Consider the following 23,373-nt stretch of genomic DNA (forward strand, 5'->3'; position numbering starts at 1 on the left):
TTGGTCTTGTCATGCACTGGATAGTGTATTATTTATTATATGGTATTAATAATTAACCCCATTGATGGTCTATAACAGTGCATCCCTAACAGTGCATGTTTTCAAGATCTTCTAGTTGCTGTACAGGTGTATTTATTACTGGCTGACACATGTTACAAGATAAACAGGTGCTGCTAATTATTTCATTTGTGATACTGAGAAGAACATGCAGCACTAGTAAAAATCTATTATATTACTATTTCTGTTGTGGTCAAGGTGTTGGCTGGGGAGGGGGGTTTCCAGGCAACAGGACCCCCCCCCTCCTGCCTTTGCCTATCTAGCTGATGTGTGAATGCCCTGTTACCACTTAGTTACATCCCTTCAGCTGCAAGTGGAGATGCAATTGAGCTGGGTACAACTCAGCATCACCTAAGCTGCTTGTAGTCACATACGTATGCTTGGTTACAGAGCATGACATTGCTAAAAAGATCCATCTGCAAAACTGACCAGCATGCAACTCTGCACCAGTCTCATAGAGACCATTGCAAGCATGTCACTTGATTGAAAGTTAATGCTACATGAGAATGTTTACCGTTTGTGGTTGGCAAGCACATATGGAATCATTGGATAACTGTTTCCCTTTTTTATTTATTACTTTATTGTCTAATATTTCAGCAAGTGGTTAAAATAATATATTATTTAATTTCAATGTATTTCAGAGTCAGACACATAATTATTTTTACACAACTATATGAATTGAATGCAGCTATTCCCATGACAGGAAGGGCAGCAGAAATACAGAACATTTTATAATTTTTTTTTTTAAATGTGTTTTTTTTTTTGTGAAGGTTGGTGTTGTCTGTCTTTACATTTCCTAAGTTAAATGACCTTTATGTAATATTACACTTTTGGCATATTCAGAGCTTTTCTCATACAAGCATGGTACAGTGTGGCCAGGATAACTGCCATTGTCTCTGTCTTTCAGGCCTTTTGTGTGAGTAACAAGTCTTCCTCTTGTCTATTAATAGCCTGTGAATAATCCAAACCTGTCAGGAACAACATTTACCTTCAGGTGTTAAGAATAAAAGGGGTCACAATAAATCCCTATTGGGGCTATTGATGTATAATATGTTCTGCTAATTATATGTTATACAGGGTAGTGGTGCAATGTTCTACATAATTAGAAATACAATTAAAAAATGCTTGACAAATGAATAGCAGTAATTAAAATAGTAATTTGCAATCGAGCAACTATGAAAGTCATACCATTCCGTGTCTGAGATCTTTCAGATCCTGTTCCTTGGCACATTCATGCCTTTATGTTAGCAAGGGACCAATGATGGTTTCACAAAAACAACAGAAAAGTATCAGTACCTGGTATGGTAAACGTCAGCCATGTTGAGTTTTTAATTGCTTCGTTCCAAAATATGCAGGTGAACGTCCTATTAGTTGCTTCCAAGATTCTAATCACACTAGTGACATTAAACAGTCTTTCATCAGTTAGAGTGTAGCTGGTGTTAGGGACAACACTGAGGTTCCCTCTGTCACTCAACCAGGTGACCTCAGCCTCTGGATATCCGGAAGACTGACAGGAAATCTCCTTCATTGTCTCTCCTGACAAAGTGACCACATCTGTGACTTGTTCTTTTATTTCTTTGTATGGTGCTGGGGAAAATGAGCAGCATATTATATAAACTAAAAATACTACATCTCAGTAAATGAAAAAAATGTAAGTTCCCCTGTCAGTGATAATGAACACTCCATAACATACTACTACTACTTATCTATTTACTGCTACATCTGACCAAAAATGTATTTTTAAAACATAAAAAAATAACAACAAATGTATATAATCATTGTCACAAATAGTGACAACCTTTGTGTAAATAACTTGTATTGGCTCATTCGCTGCATGGAACCTAATGGCAGGAAAGAGTTATAGGTTTTGCTGCAAGATACACATTGGCTCTAGGCTGACTCAACAAGGCAGCATCTGACAGTGCATGGACTAGGAGACAATAGGACAAAACAGAAATGAGGTAGGTTACAGCCAAAGACTCAGGACTGGTAGTGCAGATGGAGTAAATGCCAAGGGTCAGGCTGTTGAGCAGCAGGCCTGGGTAAAAGATGGCCAATTCATAAACAGGGAACAGAAACAGATGTACAGGGCTGCTGAGACATACAACGAGGGCCGTTGCTCTCCCTCTAAAGCCGACTTGGGCACCTGAGACAGGCCTGGGCAATCTGTACCTGCCCCCATCCCCTTAGTGCCACTGGAGATGTGTATGAACAAGTTAGGTCACTAACTGGTAGTGAAATTACCTTAAATACAGTGGCATGTAAATAGCACAGACTACGGAGACACAGTAATAGGCACTAAATGTCCTTTTAAAGTAATCATTAGGTGGAAACCTACGTATGGCTGCACAAGCCAACCATGAAACATTATAGACAGACTGAGCCATGGACACATGCCAAAGCAGAGACCCAGCGCTGGGAATGAAAATGTTTTTCCATGAAACAATAGTAAGATATTTGTGATCTGACTTGCACAGATAGAACTGTTGTTCCAAGATTTCAAACCTGCCTGTAAAATTCACTATAAGATCCACCCTCTAATAATCACCACTAGAGCCATGGGTCAATAGGTTTGTCAGATGTTACATGCTATAGACAAACTGTGGCATGATATTGGGTTATGAAAATGTGATTGCATGTATATTGATATTAAAGTATCCTCTAATAGTTTCATCAGTGACAGCAAATCTTGTGTCACTTTAACATACATTGTTGTAATGTCTAGGATAAAGCAATTTCTACAAGAATAAACCACTTTCCTACAAAACTCAAGTTATCTGGCTGTAGGATTTCCAGGTGAGGATTATGGGGTCTTGCTGAATGGAAAGAGCATGTAATGTATATTGCCTTTAATGCATCCTGCAGCTGCTGGTTTAGAGATGTTACTAATAGCATAAAGAATAATGAGGGTAATGGTATAGTATAAAACTAGAAATCAAATTACTATGATTATTTTCACATTTGCTGAGACAAGATTAATTATAAGAGAGTGCACATTCAAATAAGACTACCATCAGCAGTAGGTGTACTGTAACTGCAGGAAATTATATGCTGTAACACTGTTAGCCCCACAGATATGTGTAGCAGAACTTTAAGTTGAAACGTGAAGTGTAGTTTTCATAACCACAAGACAGAATTGCGGAAAACCTTATTCTTTGCGATTTTAACACCAAATATGTATAACTCATAAATGGCCTAAATGTGGTTTACCTCTATGTGGTTTCTAAAATTCCATTACTTAAATCATTACAATGTCTATACTCACAGGGCTTATGTATTCATTTAAGACTGAGGGACTTTTTTTTTTTTTTTTTAATGAAATAAGAGATTTCTTAGCATTAGGGGTTATTTAGGTTACTTAGTAAGGAAGCAGGAAACTCAAAGATTCTTAATTGGGTGTGGACATTCTCACCATGACAGTAAAGTAGGATGGACTCACGTTTTAAGGATTTCTTCATTTAAATGTAGATAGTGGATTCTGAAGACTTTTCTGTCATTAAGCAATTTATTTATATTTTTACCAAATCAGCATATTCTGAAGCCCTTTACAATTGGAGACAAACCGTATATAATAACAGATAAACAGAGAGGTATAAGGGCCTTGCTCACAAGCTTATAATCTATAGGATAACAGGAGTTTAATACATGAGGATGAGTGCCGCATATTGGTCTAGTCAGATTGCAAGGGTAAAATGTATTTGGTGGACTATTAGGGGTAAATTTACTCAAGTGAGAGTTTTTAGAAGTGAGTTTTAGAAGAGATGTTGCCCATAGCAACCAATCAGAATCTAGCTATTATCTTCTAGAAGGTGCTAGTTAAATGTTAAGTAGAATCTAATTGGTTGATATGAGCAACATCTCTTCTCAAACTCACTTCTAAAAACTGTCACTTTAGTAAATTGATCATTTAAATACAGGGCGGGATGTACTAACACTAAAATGTAGTCAAACCTCCAAAACCTGGCATTTTTGGAGGTTTGATCTCAATTGCCATATGTATCAAGCTCCGGAAAGCAAAACTTCCAGAGCTTGCATCCGATAGGCAATGCCATCTATAGATGTTGTTGCCTAATAGATGCCTATGGACTTCTTTTCTCATAATTTGCTGAGATAGATCCAATAGGATCTCTTCAGGGTCCCACGCAGCTCACGTGTGTGCTGGCTGGTAGTTGCGCATGTGCAGAATAATTCCAGGGTCAAAAACCCGGAAGTCCTCACACCATAAAGGACAGCTCTTATCAGAAGTGCTGTCTTTTGCAGTTTTCATCGCAAATCTACATGCATACGGTGTTAATAGACGATGCTATGCATGCAGTAAGTGTCGGAAAGAATCGCATTCAAAATGCGATGCTTGATACATCCCACTCCGGTCACATAGCAATGTTTGTTCCATCCCTACAGGGCCGGCTCCAGGGGTCTGAGCACCCTGTGCCGGCCTGATACGTAACGCCCTGTAATCGCGGCAAAGCCGTGCTCAACCAAAATTGGCGCCGTGGTCTGATTACCATAAGCCAAACCCCCTAAGTGACGTTATTTGGAGGCGTGCCCACATGGCACATCTCAAAATAATGTCAGGCTGGGGGTATGGCCCAGCCCTCCATCACTGGCTGGGTTTCCCCCAACCCTCTCCTGTCAGTGAATGGATGATGCGCACGGCATCCATTCACACTCCAGGGGTCCGGGACCGCCGGAGGTGGGGATCCCCAACCTCCCGATTTGACCACCCGTGGACCACTTCGGCCCATGGGTGGAACAGCGGGACAGTACTGTCTCGCTGAAATCGGGATTTAGGGGAGGGGTGCACCCTCTATGGGTGGCGCCCCTGTGCGACCGCACTGGTCGAACACCCCTAGAGCCGGCCCTGCATCCCTATACAAAGAGAATGCATGTACGTTTTGTGTGAACGGTGTATAGAGATGGCAAATCAGATAAAATAGAAGGGCGATAATTGGATAGAATAGTCTAACTCATGTGGGTGATTAAATGCCTTTCTCATAAGAAAATACTAGAGGACAATAAAGGGGTGTTAGATAAAGGGAATATATTTGCCATTTTTTGGACAGGTCAGAATTATTTGTTTCCCTAGTGAGGCAATTGGCTCCTGTCATACTGGAGGGTTTTGTTTGTCCTGTGGTTCGGCATCTTAATAACTAAATTTGTGAGGTTTAAAAGAAGGTACTGTATACTGTATATAAAATGATCAGATGATGGAGTACACATTACCTTGTACTTCCAGAGTAACCATTTTATAGTCTGATCCTTGAGAAGATATAATGCAAAAATATTGTCCGGCATCAGTAATCCTCACGTTACTTATGTGCAGAATGGCGCGGCCGTTGTACAGTTCATGTGATAAAAGTTTCACTCTGCCTCTGTAGTCGTCGTCTTGCAATATTAGAACGTCCTTGCCATTTATAAACTTCACTAGTTCTACGCTTTTCTCTGTATCTCTGCTGTGTTTCCATAAAACATTCACATTTTCTACATCCGATTCCGATGTCACTGGGAAATGGCATTCCATGGTGACATCACCCCCGTATTCCACAGTGTACTGAGATTTAATGGCCTGCACGGTAAATAATGCTGAAATATAAAATGTATATCAAGTTAAGAAATAGTGACACATTTTCAAACCATATTACAGTGGTTTCTCTAACAGAGTTCAGGGGAAAAAGCAGGATTTCCTGGGGCCATACTGCATTATGTGATGCTTTCATAAGGTGTCTAAGGGACAAATCAAATAATGAAGCCTTTTTTTCTATTTGGTTTCTGTTATTATATGAAATAAGAGGCTTTCAGTACAGGAGTCGCCCTGACAAACAACGTTTCTGAAGAACATCAATGTTAAGTTTATCCATGTTAACTTTAATTTGCCTAATACCTGTAATGTGCATCGCTTTGTTTAACTGCAACAAAATGTATTTCTTGTAACCTTTAATGTAATCTTTCACTGACATAACCATATAGCCAAATAATGGCCATAAATGTTCCTGTTTTCTTTTATAGGAAATAACTGCAGATGACAAAACATGCTTCTTACATGTTATTTCAAAATACTAAATACTATGACCTCATTCATGTAGTGCAAAAGGGCCACAACATAGCGCTAATTACTTTTTGGAGATGCCATATGCCTGAACTAATGCGTGGGTATGCAGATTTTCACCAGTTCACTATAATTACAAAACAAAGTGGTTGCTTTTGTAGTGCAGCAGAAGTTTGCACCATACAACGGGAGAAGTTTGGCAGATTAAGGGCCTCATTTATCGACAAGTTTCATCATACGCAACGAGTGATAAAACTCCTCGCGTATGATAAATGGTGCTCAAGTCAATCAGCTTCCAACTGTCATTTTACAAACAGATGACAGTTGGGAGCTGGTTGGCTGGAGCTCCATTATCATACGCGAGGAGTTTTATCACTCGTTAGTATGATTAAACTTGTTGATATATGAGCCTATAAGGGCCAGATTCAGATTTGGGAATATAGTAAGATAGAGCAATTAACTGAGCATTTTGGTAAAACCATGCTGCACTGCAGGTGAGGCAGATATAAAATGTGCAGAGAGATTTAGATTTGGGAGCGGTGTGTCCAAACTGAAATCTAAATTGCAGTTTAAAAATAAAGCTGTGCAGTATTTGTGGGCTACATGCAAAAGCAGCCAGTATTTACCCTGTTTACCCATTTGCAAAACAATGTATGTATTTACACCCCTTGCATTGCAACATAGTTTGTCCAGGTGCACAGTTGCTTGCTCACTCTATTCCCAAGTCTGAATCAGGCACTAAGACCATTTTTACAAAGCACAGAGTAGGTACAGTATACCTCTGCACCTAGTTGTGTCAAAATTAAATTTCAATTTTAGATTATTGAAATTATATAACGGAATAAAGAAGGTGTAGAGTAGTGGTATTCCCTGCTATGCTAAAGGTTGTTTGAGCTTTTCGTTATATTTGTAGCAGCTGTCGGAGCTTAGTTTTCATCCAATACTTTTTTGGACGCCTCTTTTACACAAGTTTTTCCAAGGTGCAAAAAGCACATTTCTAGGTGCTCTCTGTTTAATGAAAATACTCCCAAAAGTGTCATATGTAGTAGTCAGCCCGGATATCGCACAACTCAAAAGTGTCATTTAAACCATAAATGAGGGCAAAGCCAGCAGTCTTATAGAAGATAAATGGTATAAAAACAATGTGATGTAATGACTGGTTCTGTAGTGGTAGAAGATTTCCTGTGACGTGAACACTATTTCACAGTGCAACTCCCAAGGATACTCTGCCTCTCTGCACTGCTAGTTTACTGAGCATCTTCCAACATGTGAGCGGGGCAAGCCATCATCCAAGTGCAAGATGAAAGCACTTTGCCTTGTGCATCACGTGCATTCAGTGAATTACTTCCTACAGTATAATTTGTAATGACAATAAATTATTATATTTTCCTTCATTGGTACAAGACAACCTTTAGTCAAAAGTATTTTATGTACAGTACAGGTTGAGTCTCCCATATCCAAATATTCCGAAATACAAAAAAATTTCAACACGACTGAGATAGTCATACCTTTGGTTTCTGATGGTTCAAAGTACACAAACTTTGTTTAAGGCAGAAAATTATTAAAAATATTCTATAAAATTACCTTCATGCTGTGTGTATAAGGTGTATATGAAACATAAATGAATTGTGTGTTTAGACTTGGGTTCCATCCTTTAGAAATCTCATTAGGGTATGCAATTATTCCAAAATACAGAAAAATCCAATATCCAAACTACTTCAGGTCCCAAGCATTTTGGATATGGGAGACTCAACCTATATTTAAGAAACAGATTCAGGTGCAAAGTGTGTGTGGGAAAGGTGGGTTATAACTGGCCTATAAATAAACCACCAATCAATAGCTCAGTTGTCTGTATAGATCTGCTGCTGCCCACAAGGTAGGAGGTAGTAGATACTCCTATAAGAAGAACCAATCAAAAGGGGATTTGTTTACTGGGCTCTGGTGATCTATAAACGGGCAACTGAATTAAAATACATAGCCGACACAGAATAGATTACAATAGATAAAGTCACTTTATTTCAAAATAAACAAATAAATAGCACATAACAATTATTAAACATTCAAAAACATATGGTGTTCATGGGCAAATACATTTTCAGTATCCGCTCTTTCCTATGATGTAGCCTTTAGTAGGTATATTAAAATAAAAGTTTCTGTATGCACACACCTCTGAGGTACCAATACAATATACTTCAAAATTCCTGTTCAAACATGGATAAGCCATTTCCCTATAAATACTGGTTACACTAATGTCAGATACTCAGTTGCTCTAAAATTCCACCACATGCCACAAAATGTTTATTAATTTCCACTGACTTCTGTTGCCAGAAATAATCAGAAAGCAATGCTTTACTAGTCTACCTACTTGTCATCTGGAGAACCAGCAAGTTTGATAAGATGGTAGTCTGAGCCCTCACATCACCCACCTTCCCTTATATTGTACGTATATGCCAGTATTTGGGAGGCAGTACAAAATGATGTTAGATTTTTACTTTGTTAGAAAAATGTTGCTGGATTCTGAAAACTGTTAACAGCATAAGACAAATGACTGTAATTTATTCTAGTCTCAGTGTGACATTTTTTATTATTTTTTATATTTTGTTTTATCAATAGTATTACAATATACATACACTGTGAAATGCCCAGTTTCCCCCTAGAGAAAATAATTTTATTTATAGTGGTAATAATGCTATATGTTTAATTACATTTAAATAATATAGAGAAAAAGTTATATATTCCTTACCATTAAGAAGAGTGCAACAATTCCACACGAGGATGGCATACAGAATAGTGCTGTGTATGGCCATCTGGAACCTAAAACACAGTATATAATAACACAGTGTATCTTGTTATATATTTCTACAACTCTAGAAATTACTGAGAAATGTCACCAATAGTTAGCTCTATAAGGAAATGTAAAATGTGTGCAACGCAGCAAAGCATGTAAAGTCACTAACCTGTGCAAAACTGGGATGATTTTATACATTATACAGTAGATACTACTGCACATTATTATACAAAGTAATCATTTACAGTATCTTAACTCCATCTAGTGGAAACTACTGTGGTTTAAGTGCAACTGGAAATAATCATGTTTTTAAACACCTATGTCACTTTTTGATGTTTGGAGGCTATCAAAGGCTTTGATGACACAGGCATTAAGTGTTTAAGACATACTCACACTAACAACTTTTTTTAAATATTTATTTTTATTTGTGTGTGCTATGCAAGTACTAATCTGACCATTTCTAGGCTCCTGCTATTGTTTATGTTCAAATGTTGTTGATACAATAAAAATATTATTATTATTATTATTATTATTATTATTATTATTATTATTTACATTGCTGTGTTAAGGTATTTGTGCCCCCTTTAATTTTGTTCATATTTGTGAACATCATTATACCAAATATATAGTTCCTTTTGGGAAGTGTAAATAGGCATATGACTATCCTTATTTTGGGCTTTAGAGACACGAATATGCAGAGCCATAACTAGACTTTTTGGTGCCCTGTGCCAGAAAGAGCATTGGTGCCCCCCCCCCATTTTTCAAATAGGGACATAACTCACCCAAAAAAGGGGAATGACCTCATGGATTCTGAAGAGATAGTGGAGGCCAGGAGATGCTGGGGATAAACTAAGAGGAAGCTACAAGTGAGAATAATAATAAACAGAAAACTGACAGGCCTGAACAGCGCCCCTTGACCTGCGGTGCCCTGTGCCATGGCACCAGTCGCACTACCATAGTTACAGCCCTGCGAATATGTATTCTATTTACTTTCACTACTTCATCACTGAGGCGTTCATCAAAACTCTGCTGAGTATGTTTGAAACTTTCTTATTTCACAATCTTTATGAGTCAGTAATTTTCCTGTGTAGTACCCACACAAATCACCTTATTTATTTATTTATTTTTCAGAAGACTGCATTTCCTAAAGATACAGTTTCTTTGTTTATAACACCTGAGACAGGAAAGACAATCTACCCTAAATGGTTAAAAAGGGGTTTACACGATACTAGTGCCATTTATTAATACTCCGATTTTTTATATTTCTATTTTTGTTGAGCGGTTGCACCAGTGAGGTCCCCTCCCCCTTCCTTTCCCCCACCATGCCTTTATCCGTTTCTTCTTTCTCTCCCTCCACTCATCCTCCACCTTTCTTTTTTCTTTTCTCTTTTTTCGCTCTTCTCTTCACTTTTTTTCCTGCAGCTACTATTGTACAACTGTTTATAATACATGTTCAGCATATTCTTCAGATGTGTATTTGACTCACAATGCTTTCTCTTTCGCACCTCAAGGCTAATGTTGTGGATGTTTTATGCATTTAAATAAAAATAAACTATTTAAAAAAGGGGTTTACTTGTTTGTTTGTTTTTTTCATTACAATGGCACTAAGTGTGCAAATGTGTGTGGGTATTGTTTGCTATAGTCTACAAAAAAAACACTTTGAGGTTCTACTGTAGGTTTGGTATCTGTTCACCTTTCCAAAACAGACTAAAGTCAACATTTGAATATTATACTGCAATTTAAAAAAATATATATATATATTATTATTAATAATAATAATAATAATAATAATAATAATAATTATTATTATTATTATTATTATTATTTATTTTTTTGCTCTATATTCAATTAAATGTATAAACTGTGCAGGAATAATATGGGGAAAAAACAAATTTTACTATCTGAAAAATTAGACAGACTACTTCATCAAATCAGGGTTCACTTACTTTTCTAGCATAATTGTTTCTGTAAAATGGCATACTAGCAGGAAATAGTAAATTTTTCATTTACTAATTATACAAAAGGTAGGCAAACAGCTGAAAAGGATAGCTTACCAAACATTTCTGACTAAACAGAAGATAATTGGGTCTAAGCATATGACAGAATTGATACAACATTTCATTTGAAGGGTAAATAGACAACAACAAAACAGTTTTTGCATAACTGATTTAATCTACTACTGATAAAGTCAACACCTGGCCGACAGTTTTTGCCCACCTGGATATTGCTCTTTCATTGGACCCACATTATATACTGACTCTTAGAAGGTTAAACACTCTCCATCATATAGACCTATTTGTGCCTCAGGGGACTTAAGTCCTGAATACCCGGCCTCAAGTTTTTTCACACCAGCTTTTACTTCTAAATATTTTCCATTGTGACTGTTCTTATATACACATATGGGTCTTGAACATTTGAGTCTAAGGCCATAGACTATTGTATCTCCCTTAACACCACAGAGCGCTTTTTCAATTTATTTCATTATCTAAGGAAGTAGGGATACTTCTTCAAAAGAGCTGCTAGTGGCGTTACACCCCTGCCCCTCCTATGAGCGCAGGCTGCCTCTGTTTACCTTTATGTGAATGATTAAGCAGCCAAAACTTGGGATCAGTAGGGATGGGGGAGCCTAGAATTTGTTGTGAAATTTAGATAATCCAGGGCAGTCCCACCATATATGCTGTAGAGACACAGGGGCTGAAAGACATCTCCAACACGAGCCAAATATTGTCTGTACCACCGCATTAAAATCTTATATTGAGTTTCCTTAACAATTGTGCAAATAGAGCTACAGTGGGTTTTGAGGAAAATAGTTTGCCATTCTTGTTCTGTAAGGGAAATACCCAGGTCTAATTTCCATTTTGTGGCCCATGGGGGGATAGGAGAGGCTGGATTGGTTAAAATAAGCTGGTATATGTAGTGGAAATTGCGTGTGATGGAGAAGTTGGTGAGACACAGAGTTTCTCAAATGAGGTGAGATCTCTCTTAGATAGCCCTAATCTATCTGCAGAGGTCAGGAAACCTGGAGGAATTTCCAGAAGTCAGAATGTGGGATTGTCCATTTTTCTTGGAGTTCAGCAAATTGCTTAACACCCAACTCATTCACCAGCTGGCCGACTCTGAAGAGGCTCTCAAACACCCAATTAGGATAATGCAAAAAGTTAATACCAGTAGGAAAATCAGGGTTAGCTAGAAAAGAAGTGAGAGTGCCAAAGCTTGAGCAAATGTGTGATAGACATCGTAAGGACTTCCAAATAGAAAAAGAAGGGGAAATAGTCAGTTGAAGCATGTTTAATTTAGGGAAGGAATGTAGCCAAGGCATAATTTCAGGGGAAGTTTCATGAAGCAGCCTTCAAGAGCAACCCATTGCTTAACCTCCCTATATCTGGTCCACTCAAGGATTCTATTAAGGTGTAAAGCATGATAATAAGATTTGATATCTGGTAGTTGAAGCCCCCCCAATTGCTTTGGCCGCGCCAAAAGATCCCGTCTGATCTGAGGCCATTTCCTGGACCAGATAAATTGTTGAATCAATAAATTTAGAGAGTGAAACCAAGAATCAGGTATCAGAATGGGTAGGGTTTGAAAGAAGTAAAGCAATTTGGAAAGCGTATTAATTTTACGACATTAATTTTCCCTAGCCAAGAAAGCTGCTTCAAATGCCAGTGGGATACAGTATTTTTTAATGAAAAATATTTTTTTTTTATAATTTATTTTACAATTTATCAAAGTGCCCTCAAAGTACTCCCAAATCACCTTTTTTCCTACTATTTTTTTGCATTTGTCGTTAATTTGTTTGAGATTAAACAAAAAAAGTTAGCTTTTTTATCTTTTTTTGCCTTTTTAAATTTTTTTATAAATCAGCCCTTTGACCCCATTTAAAAACCTTCAGTACTTTCCTAATGGCCACAAACAGCCTTCTGTATGGTCCTGCTAACTAAGTTATCAATTTTGCGGGGTCGAGGAGTGTCTCCCCACTTTTTCATGCACATATCGCATATCGCATTTGGCAGTCATTTCATAGACCTCCGCTCCGAGTACTGCAAATAGGCATTTTTAATTGGAATGGAGAATTCTTGGCCGTGCACATTCATGCAAAGTTGTCGAGTTTCATGAAACAAACTCGCTGCTTGCAATACGCACCTAATTGGATTTAATTAGATTTACCCATTTGTGTAATACCCTACATAATAACTTGCTACAAGTGTTTGGAGAAGATACTACAATTATTGAAATTGGTAATGTACATTACATTAATAGAGCAAAACCATTTTTTTTTATTTTTGACCTTATTTTATAGCAGGGATCCAATGATATATAAAAGTTCCTAAATGTTTTGAATACATGTTATAGTTTTAAGGTATGATTCAATGGGGTAGATGTATTATAGCGGCACTTAACGTGACGCTAGAACGCTTCCCGCTTCGCCTCTTTACCGAGGCGAAGCAGGAAGCACTACCGATGAGATGTATAAACATCTCATTGGCCGGAGAGGGGGAGCGTTAACTCCCCCCTCCGGCGCTACCCGCTAGAGACAGCAGCGCATCAGCCTAGTGCTGATGCGCCGTGTCTCTGTCCCGGCCGGCTCCACTGAGCATGCGCGGGATCTCGCAAGTTTCGTGAGATCCCCATGTGGAGCTCTGGAGCCGGCAGCCGCCACAGCAGGGACAGCGCTGTCCCTGCTGTGGAGATAGGGCAGCACCAGGTTGTAGCTGTCGATAACGACAGCTACAGCCGGCCGAACGGTCATGCGTTATGACCGTTCGTACATGGCCCTGCCGCTCGGCGCTGCTATCTTGTAGACAGCAGCACCGATAATGACAGGGGCGCATAGCACCCCTGTCATTTACCGCCCAGACCCCCGATCATACATCTGGGAGAAGTGGTATCAGCGCACATAATGTGCGCTGATACCGCTTCAGGGCTTCATACATCTCCCCCATTGTGTCCAGAGTGCACTACATTATTTAAACTCTTATAGTTATTTTTGGTTAGCATAGAGCAAATATGCACACACCACATCTGTGATTTATTATTGTTTATAAATATGAGATGGTGACGTGCATTGTAATGGATATAGAGGCAGAAAATACAGTGAAAATGTGGGAAAAACATTTTATTTTTGGAACTAGACACACTGAGTCTGATTCAGAGATGGAAGCACTGGTGATGCTGGACGTAGTGGAGCGATGTTATACTACTGCGCGTGCATTCCGATTTTGTTTGAGCAGAGTCGCTGTTCTTATTTCAGATGCATGCAGAGAGAAGTGTACTAAACATGAAGTGGCGTTCCTGGGTGGTGACAGGGAGGTGTCTTAGCGCACGTATTGTGTTATGGGAGTGTACTGGCGTGTGGGTGAAAGTGTTTGTGTACACAGACGCTTGACCCCTCACATAGAAGTTCATACTTAGGCCCGTATTCAATTAGTTTCGCACCCGCGATACTTTTTCGCCTGCCGGACTTTTTGCCTACATCGCGTATTTTAGTCGCGGAAACTTATCGCGCGGGTGCCCGTGATTCACCCTATTCAATTCCAAAAGACGGGAAAACGCAACTCGGCAAATGCAAACCAGGCGAAAAGTGATGTCAGAATTGGGGAAATCACCTGCCACCCCCTAAAAGATGCACTAACATTGGGGATCAATGTACATGCCCCCGAGTAGCCCTAATAAAGCTATTTTGTGTATTTAAGGTGTGTCAATTTCTTCTAATTAGGGTCTTTGCATAAGTGGTGAAGAATAGCACTAAGCAGGTTTATTTGGTGAAAACAAGTTGTCATGTCAAATTTTAGGTACTTGAAAATGTATGCAAGCATAGTATAAAGTCGCCAAAGTAAAGTTTAAAAAAACATAAAAAACCCACCAGAAGCAAGCACTTGCAATCAAATTAACACCTTACCCATACTTGCAGACCCCCGAAAAGTCTATTTCGCTAGTTTTTAAGTTTGCACCCCCACTATGTACTTTTTCGCCCGCATTTTCAAAGTGCTTTTTTGAAGTGTTCCTCAAATTCTTTTAGTTTTTTTTATGCAGTTATTCTTTGGGAGGCTGTCCCAAGGATGCTGAGTGGTTTCCCCATCTTTGCACCCGAATATAGCGATTTTGCACTTTTATTTTCCGCCTATTACATTGCATTGTGTTTTTGCGTACCCGAAAACAGTTTGCAATTGGCAACAAGTTGCAATCGGCGATACTTTTTCACGGATTCCGACTTTTCGCGGCTAATTAAATACGGGCCTCAGATGGAGAAAGTTTCGATATTGCAATTGATCAGTATTGCTGCATGTACGGACGATGGAAGTGGGTGTCTCAGACCTTGCACATTCAGATGGATGTACACAAGGGAAGGTCTTTGTAGTGGTAGTGTAGTCTTTGTAGTGGTATTTGCATAAAGATGCAGATGGACGATTACCGGTTCCGGCAGTGATGGAGTGAACGCATCTCCTCTTGGCCCCGTTGCCCGCTCAGCTCCCAGCTTCTGTATGGCCGTTACTGGCTTCCCCTCGGCAGACTATTGTTGCCCACATTGCCTGTAGATTATGCTGTTGTTTTAATCAGTTCTGTTTTTTTCTTTTTTTTTCAGTTTTGTTTTGATATCTTTTTCAGTTTCTGTTCAAATGTTATTGCTACAGTTAATGTTACACTATACACATCGCTTGTATCTTTTTAATCGCCAACCATAACACCTTCATCCCCAGGCACAGGTACTGTGACCTCCCTCTCCTATGGGGATATTGTACAAGTTATCAAGGAGACAGTCCCTTGCTAAAAGAGCAGGCTGCAATATCACAACAGATGGTTACAGATATAAGGGGCAGATCCAGCAACTTGCTAAAAGGGTCTCCATAGTGGAACACAAACTGGGAGAGACTTTCCAGGATATTACTGGTTTAAAATCCCTGGTTTCTAAATGACAGAAATCTGATTATCAGATCTGGGCAAAATTGGCCGAAAATAGATCTTGCCGCAATAACTTAAGAATTGTGGGTTTACCTGAAACTTCTAAAAGGATCTACGCTATACCAGTTTTTAGGATCCACACTTCCAGAAATGCTGAATTTTCAAGACTCCTACACTAATCTCGTCATAGAACGACTCACAGGTCCCTCCAGATCGCAACATAATTCCTGACCATGCTTCATCCTATTCAAATGCTTCAACTATCTCCATAAGGAAGCTATTTGGTCTACATTCTAACGTGGAATGGCTCTACACTGAGTTCTACATTTCTCAGGACTATTCCCAGGAACTCACAAGGGCGTAAAATGTGTTCTCTACTATAGTATCTGCTCCTGTTTAGACTAATAAAGTCACAAATTTGCTTAACAGATTTGACTTCAGCTCCAGATGCGTACACCTATGTGGCAGAGGAGAACATTGCTGCTACTGTTAAACTGGGAGATGGTACCGGTCCCTGTGACATGAGATAATGTTGGAAAGATCTATTTGTGCCTTGTAGCTGCTGCCGTTTGGCTGCTGTGTTGGTTTGTTGCTAGCAGTAACCACTTTTTGATTATATCTGTGATTTGGGGTTTTATGTTCTTGCAGTCTAAGTTTCACCTATTATCAGCCCTATGCACCTAGCATACTGACTACAACCACAAAGTTTTACTCACTCAATTAAATTACATGTCTCTTGTTATAACAATGTTTAAATATATCATTTATATTTTGATTATTATAATTCAAAAAAATTGCAGTTCTCCTCTTTTGCCACCTGACTTTACTCACCCTTTGTTCTCTCTGGTGCCATATGCTTCTGAACTGTGAAAGGTTTTGATTTCGCTGGGCTTGGCTTGGAGCTTCTTTGTTCTAGTTTGCCGAGAATTTTGACCGTAAGATTTACCGTGAAGTAAATTGTTTTCCTTTCTACTCTGAGGCCTGTGGGGTCTCTTCTTTTATGTTTTTCTGTTATCTTTGTCTAATTGGTTGTCCCCCCCCTATTATGTATTTCCCCTATCCTTTTCATATTATTATTGTTATTGCAGTTAACCTTTATGACAGAGCTATTATATTATCTCTGTTCTGTAACATTTTGCCTTCCCTCATTCGTTATTATTGGAAATATCTTCAATTAAGTGAGGCTCTTGGAATGTGGGAGCTGTAAACTTGGCTAAATGGATTCCGCACAGGAGTGTAATTATGTCCTTTGAAAAATCAACTGTAGTTTAATAAACTCCCCAATAAAACGAAAGAAAATATTATTGTATCTGTATATGAGCCTTTTAGATTTGGTCTTTTTATAGGAGACCCATTTACTGTGTCCTCTGCTCCCTTTACATCTAAAGTGAGAGGTATGCTAATTTTGGTGAAAAAGCAATTGCAGACTGCAGAATCGTTTTAGGAGAGGAGTGGGTCCGTGTGCATACTCAGTGTGGGCCCCCTCCTCTCTGGCAGCGCAGTAGATTCTGGCTCATTAGGGGGGTTCTGCCCGGTGTCCTGACAATTTAATCTTAAAATAAAGATTTACCCTACCATCTCTCACCCCCCAGTGAGGTGCGAACGGAAAACTGGGAGATTACTCTGACTTGGATTGCAAAATGAATTAGCTGAGAAAACAGCAACTCACACCTAATTGGATTAACCCAGGGGCAGAACTATGGGAGACAATGGAGGCGCCTACCGCCGGGCTCCAGCACTGAAGGGGCACCTCCTCCATTGCCCACAATACATTCACCCCACTTAGGGTTGTAGTGTACCGTTACGGCCGCCCAATACATGGCACCTCTTCCTGGCAACTGAGGAACCACTATACACTAGTGGAGAGCTCCGTGTTAGACCATCAGCTGTCGCCTCTGTCTATCTATAGCCTGTCTCTACTCATTGGTGTTGCTGCTCCTAAGCAGCTTCTTTGTCAGTGTAACACGTCCGGCGCCCCCTCACCCACAACTCTCTATCTCACTCCTCCATACAGTGTCAGTGGCTGTGAGGGAGAACTTTGCCTCCGGGCATCTGGGATGAACTTACGCCACTGGATTGACCCCAAAGTCTGCTGAATGCTACCATACTATATATGCAGATTATTATTATTATTATTATTATTATTATTATTATTATTATTATTCTGTAAATGAAAGTCTAACTTATTTTACCAATTCACCCAATCCTCTCCAATTGTAATCATACAGTACATTCAGGTAATTTAATGATTAATCCTGTTGAACCCAACACCTTTAATTGATCTTTGTTTCTGTTTTTCATCTTTACAAATTGCAGACTTACTAGAAATGAATCTAAAAGACACAAACATGTTGTACATCCAAATATATGTGATATTCAGACTGCAGCTCTGACTGACCCACATTGTACAGAATCATTCCAGCCTTCTGTCTGGATACGCGGAGAGAACAGGACTCTGCTGCTGAGAAATACAATAAAATATATACTTTCTATGCAATATAAAATGAAATCTCACCTTTCTAGCCACACAGCAGTTGTTGATGTGATACTGAACTGTGAAATTTGTAGATATACTATTACTGTAACATGGGAATTTACTGTAGAAAAGTCCAAGCAGGAAGAGCTTTGAAATATATATATACCTTTACTACAGTACAAATTAGTTCTGTATGTATTTCCTCCAAAGAGTTATTGTGCATAAAGGTGGGGCATCTGCTAAAGTTGTGTGTAAATTACCTGAGATTATTGCATATATCTGAAGAATTGTCTCTCCCCTAGCATAGATAGATACAGTATATCACTTTGTTACTCAGCTGTGATATAAGAGTATCATTGTAGTGCAGTCTACCATACATATGAGGCATAGGGCTCTGTTTAGAAGGAATAAAGATCTACTACCTTGCTTTTTATCAGGAAAACAAGATGGTGTTATGTACACCCACCAGACAGTTCTCCCACAGTTTATTGCTCCGCTAGTCTCTGGGCACCTGTCCGGCATATGTGCCAGGAGGTGCCTGCACAGTGGGCCTCCCTCAACATCCGTTCTTCAGAATCAGCATCTGCCTCGGTTCCCATGAGTTGCTCCAGGTTTAGCAGATTTTTGCTAATAACACAATTTTTTTTCTAACTATCCTGCTAGGCTTTTTTTTAATTGAGGGTAAGTTGACAAGATGTACATAATAACCCCATTAGTACTTCTATCCTAAATTTACATCCAATCAACCATCAGGACACTCAGGAGATATGTAAAATAATGCAGTTGACTGCTGGGTTAAGAAACGGTAAGACGAAAATACATAGTGTTTTTTTAGTAAGTAGTTTACCTGTATGCAACTTTATTTTTACCTAAGCAAAGGTTTGCGGTATAATGTACCTCTATATACTGAAATTTGGCAATTTCAATAGATATCACCAGTATAGCATACAGTAAAATTATCTAGGAAGAGGCAGCATACAAAATGATTATAAAGTAATAGCAGTTTACTCCAAAATAAGAAAGCAGCAAATGAAAATAGTGATGAGTGTTGTCTATAAATACTGTACTATTGAGTCAATGAAAAGTACTGCAAATCTTCATTCATCAATGTTTATTTAACAATCGCACATGCTATAAAGAATCAGAGAGCAGAACTTCCTTAAGCTGTCTGTGTTTTCCAGTATTACCAGTTGGTGAAGAAACACAAGAGTCATAGAGTAATGTTTGCATAAAAGAAGATAAAGAAAATAAAATAAAATATAATACACACATAACAAAGAAAAAACTCAAACTCTATTATGTTGTCTTACCTTATCCGTAACAGACACAATTAGAGTGAACCCATCATCTGTTCTATCTCTGGTCTTTGGTTCCTTAAATGAAAACATATACTGCAAACATTACGGGAGGGGAAGTACAGTTTCCCAGTAACTCTTTATGGGAAACTGAATATTCATTTTACAGACATATATTTCTGTAAGCCAAGAGACGGGATATTTTAATGTTGAAAAATCTTCTTTTAGGAAATCCTTTGTGGGTCGATGGTGGCCCAGTGCGCATGCGCGAGACCCGGATAGTGACTGGGAAACCGTTGCTCCGGGTCTCGTACCAAAGGGGGCGTGCTGTCGATGTTGAGTGACAGCACGCCCCCTTTGGTAGGCGGGTCAGAGGCGTGGCTGTCCAGACTGGGGCCGGCCTCACTGACATCACAAGTGATGTCAGTGGGAGTGCTTTCGGCCGCTCGCTATAGCTGTGGGTGGTCACCCACAGCTATGTGAGCAGCCAGGAGGCCCCTCTAAAAAAACAGAAGGCCTTAAATTAAGCTACTGGGGTGCCATGGTTACGGCCTGACAGCAGGGGGATGGATTCTGACATCACCGGAGATCCCTCATGTTGTGGGGGAGTTAACCGAGGATGACAGGTGCGGTGTTGGTGATTTTTTCCAATACACGCGCCTGAGTCACCATGGCTACGACCCGAACAACAGTGAGGTAAGTTCCGGTTTTGCCGGAAGCTCTGCATGCGGTGGGGGAAGTAGCCGGAGGCATCCGGTGTGGCACTGGAGACCCTATGGGTATTTAAGGTAATCTATGTTCATTGTATGTTTGATGTCTGTAGCCTGAGGACGGGCCATTAAAGCCCGAAAGCTTGCCAAGGAACTTTGCATTGCATATTATTAGACCGCCGAGTGCCGCACTTTTGCGATTATACATTGATGTGGTAGCGGGCACCGCGGCATACAAATGTTTGGAAGGAGAGTGCGGGTATTTGGAAGTATATATATATATATATATATACGTAGCAGGTAGTCGGCGGCACTCGGATAATAATCACGTTACACAGGCAGTAATTCCAACGTTTCGATGGTTGCTTTTATTCCATCGTCATTCCTGATGACGATGGAATAAAAGCAACCATCGAAACGTTGGAATTACTGCCTGTGTAACGTGATTATTATCCGAGTGCCGCCGACTACCTGCTACGTATTTTTGGGATTGAAGTGATTCCTATGCGGAAGGCACCGGAGCGATTTATATTACTTATACGTGAGTGCTGCCCGTGACTATATTATATATATATATATATATATATATATATACACTTTATATCTGTATATCAATTGTCCTGACTGACTCGCTGACTGACTGACTCATCAACGCCCTGCCCGAACCTCTGGACATAGAAACATGAAAATTGGGGAGTATATGCCTTCCATGATGTAGGTGCCCACTGAGAAGGGATTTTTTTTTAAATTCGACACCTAAGGGGGTGAAAAAGGCTAAAATGTTTCCTCCCCCTGTCAATGTCCTGCCTGACTGTCTCATCATGGCTGTAGCACAGCTCTTATTCAAACATCAACTGTCATCCCAAGTGCTGCCAAACATCACTGGCAGTTGGGGTGGCTCCTCTATTTGAATAGTGAGGGAAGGGAATGTGTTACTACAGAGGTGAGAGAGAAAAATGTGTTACTACACAGGTGAGGGAGGGGAATGTCAAATGTGTTGCTACAGGGTGAAGGAAGGGAGTGTGTTACAACATGGATGAAGGAGGCAACTGTGTTACTACAGGGGTGAGCAGGGGTAATGTATTACTACAGAGGTGAGGAAGGGGAGTAGGTTACTATAGGAGTGAGGGTAATGTGTTACTACAGGTGTGAGGGAGGGAAAGGTGTTACTACAGAGAGGAGGGAACGGAATGTGTTAGTACACAGGTCAGGGAAGGTAATGTCTTACTATAGCAGTGATGCATTACTATAGAGGTGAAGGATTGATCTGTTATTTCAGTGGAGAGATAGAAATGGAAATAGCAAATATCTAAGGTCTACCTGGGTGAAACCAGGTACATCTGCTCCATAGTGCATACAAGTATGTTTTATTCAAAACATGGCATAAAACCAACCCTCTACTCAATAACATAGGCTCGTACCAATGTTGAAAACAGGGTGGACAAGTTACCACATGATATAAGTGTATCCAACCAGGTAATCAACCAACCATCCTCCGGGATACCGACAGGTGACTCAACCCATGCTGCCTACTGCCTCTGGAAGCGACAGCATGCCAGGACCAACACAGATCACAGGAGTAAGGACACCGCTGGAAGCAGGGGCAGAACTATGGGAGACAATGGAGGTGCCTGCCGCCGAGCTCCAGCTTTGAAGGGGCACCTCCTCCATTGTCCACAACATATTCAACCCACTTAGAGCTGTAACTATGTACCCGGACTTTGCCGTTACGGCTGTCCAATTCATGGCACCCCATCCCGGCACCTGAGAAGCCACCATACACTAGTGGAGAGCTCCATGTTAGAACATCAGCTGCTGCCTTCGTCTATCTATAGCCTGTCTGCATGCGAATTGCTACATTACAGTGTCAGCGGCTGTGACAGGGGGAGGGGGCACCAAATTATAACTTGCCTCCGGGCGTCTGGGATGAACTTACGCCACTGGCTGGAAGAAATGGAGCTGCGAAACTAGGCAATGAACTGACACGTTTCATCGCAAGACTTTGTCAGAAGGCTGACCTAGGTGATGCTTATGGGTAGTATTTAGATAACATGTAGTGATTGGCATACAAAAGGGGCGGGCTTGCTGAAGTAAACAAAACACGCATCCTCACCAGCGCTATTCAGTGCTATGTACACCTACAGATGATACAGATGCTATATAAGCGCTAAATTAAGTCTCACATGAAACATATATCAAAAGCATACAAAGCTTAAAATATCATACAATGCAATTACAATAGACAAGATATGTTGCACACCAAAATAGGTACCAAAGTAACACATTATACATAACATCTTAAAAGCTGAATCTAGTACATTCCGATAACATCAAATAACGCATAGCATTATTAACCCACACATCATGCTAGAGAAGAATAGTACCAATCAAAAATGGACATTCACGCCCAATTCCAGACTAGCGATGTATAGTAACAAGCATATAAAATTAAAAACATGCACATTAAGACCCAAAAACCACACTAGTTCACATTATCATTGAATAAATGGAGTAATTTCATAACCCACATTAAGCCCAATGGGCACCTCGTATTGAGGGTAATAATCCAATAGGTTTCTCTCTTCAATAAAGACTTGTCCCTATGGGATGTAGTTAAAATGTTGCCATATGGGATGCCAGCAATTGAAATCCCGACGTCGGAATCCCGAACCACGGCCAGAAGACCAGCACCAGAATCCCGACATGGGTTATTATTATTATTATTAGCGTTTATTTATATGGCGCCACAAGTGTTCCGCAGCGCCTTACAAAGTACATAAACAAATAGATTGATTTACAGTGACTTACAGTACAATACAATACAATACAATACATTACAGGACATGGAGTGTGATCGCTCCCGCCCACAGGCATAGGAGACTGCTGCAGCATCCCACTGTTCCGTGTGCTGTGCTGCTGTGAGCTTAGAGGGAGGGGTAGCGGTGCCAGACTCGGGCCCCTCCAGCAAGCCCGGGTAATTAGTACCCGCCCCCCCTCTCGGAGCCCCTGTTTAGGTGCTCTCTTAACCACTGAAGCACTAGGAAACTGCCGAGGTTGCCTAATGGTAGTGCGAGCCCTGTGTCCAGTGATGTATTTATGTACTA

At 39.9% G+C, this 23,373-nt stretch overlaps 1 protein-coding gene across 1 annotated transcript in view; it reads right to left on the reverse strand.

Moving 5' to 3' along the window:
- LOC148519341 (programmed cell death 1 ligand 1-like) overlaps positions 1-19,618 on the reverse strand; it is a 36,856-nt gene extending 17,238 nt beyond the window's left edge. The window contains exons 1-4 of the mRNA XM_088476626.1: positions 19,575-19,618; positions 8,847-8,917; positions 5,281-5,640; positions 1,354-1,644 (exon numbers count right to left, since the gene is read on the reverse strand). Coding sequence (XP_088332752.1) covers positions 1,354-1,644; positions 5,281-5,640; positions 8,847-8,910 — 715 coding nt within the window. The 5' untranslated portion in view covers positions 8,911-8,917; positions 19,575-19,618. The remainder of the gene's footprint in view (positions 1-1,353; positions 1,645-5,280; positions 5,641-8,846; positions 8,918-19,574) is intronic.
- Between the last annotated feature and the right edge of the window lie 3,755 nt (positions 19,619-23,373).

This window comes from Taudactylus pleione, unplaced genomic scaffold (assembly GCF_031769625.1).
Source record: "Taudactylus pleione unplaced genomic scaffold, aTauple2 ptg000190l, whole genome shotgun sequence".
In the NCBI taxonomy this organism is placed as follows: domain Eukaryota; kingdom Metazoa; phylum Chordata; class Amphibia; order Anura; family Myobatrachidae; genus Taudactylus; species Taudactylus pleione.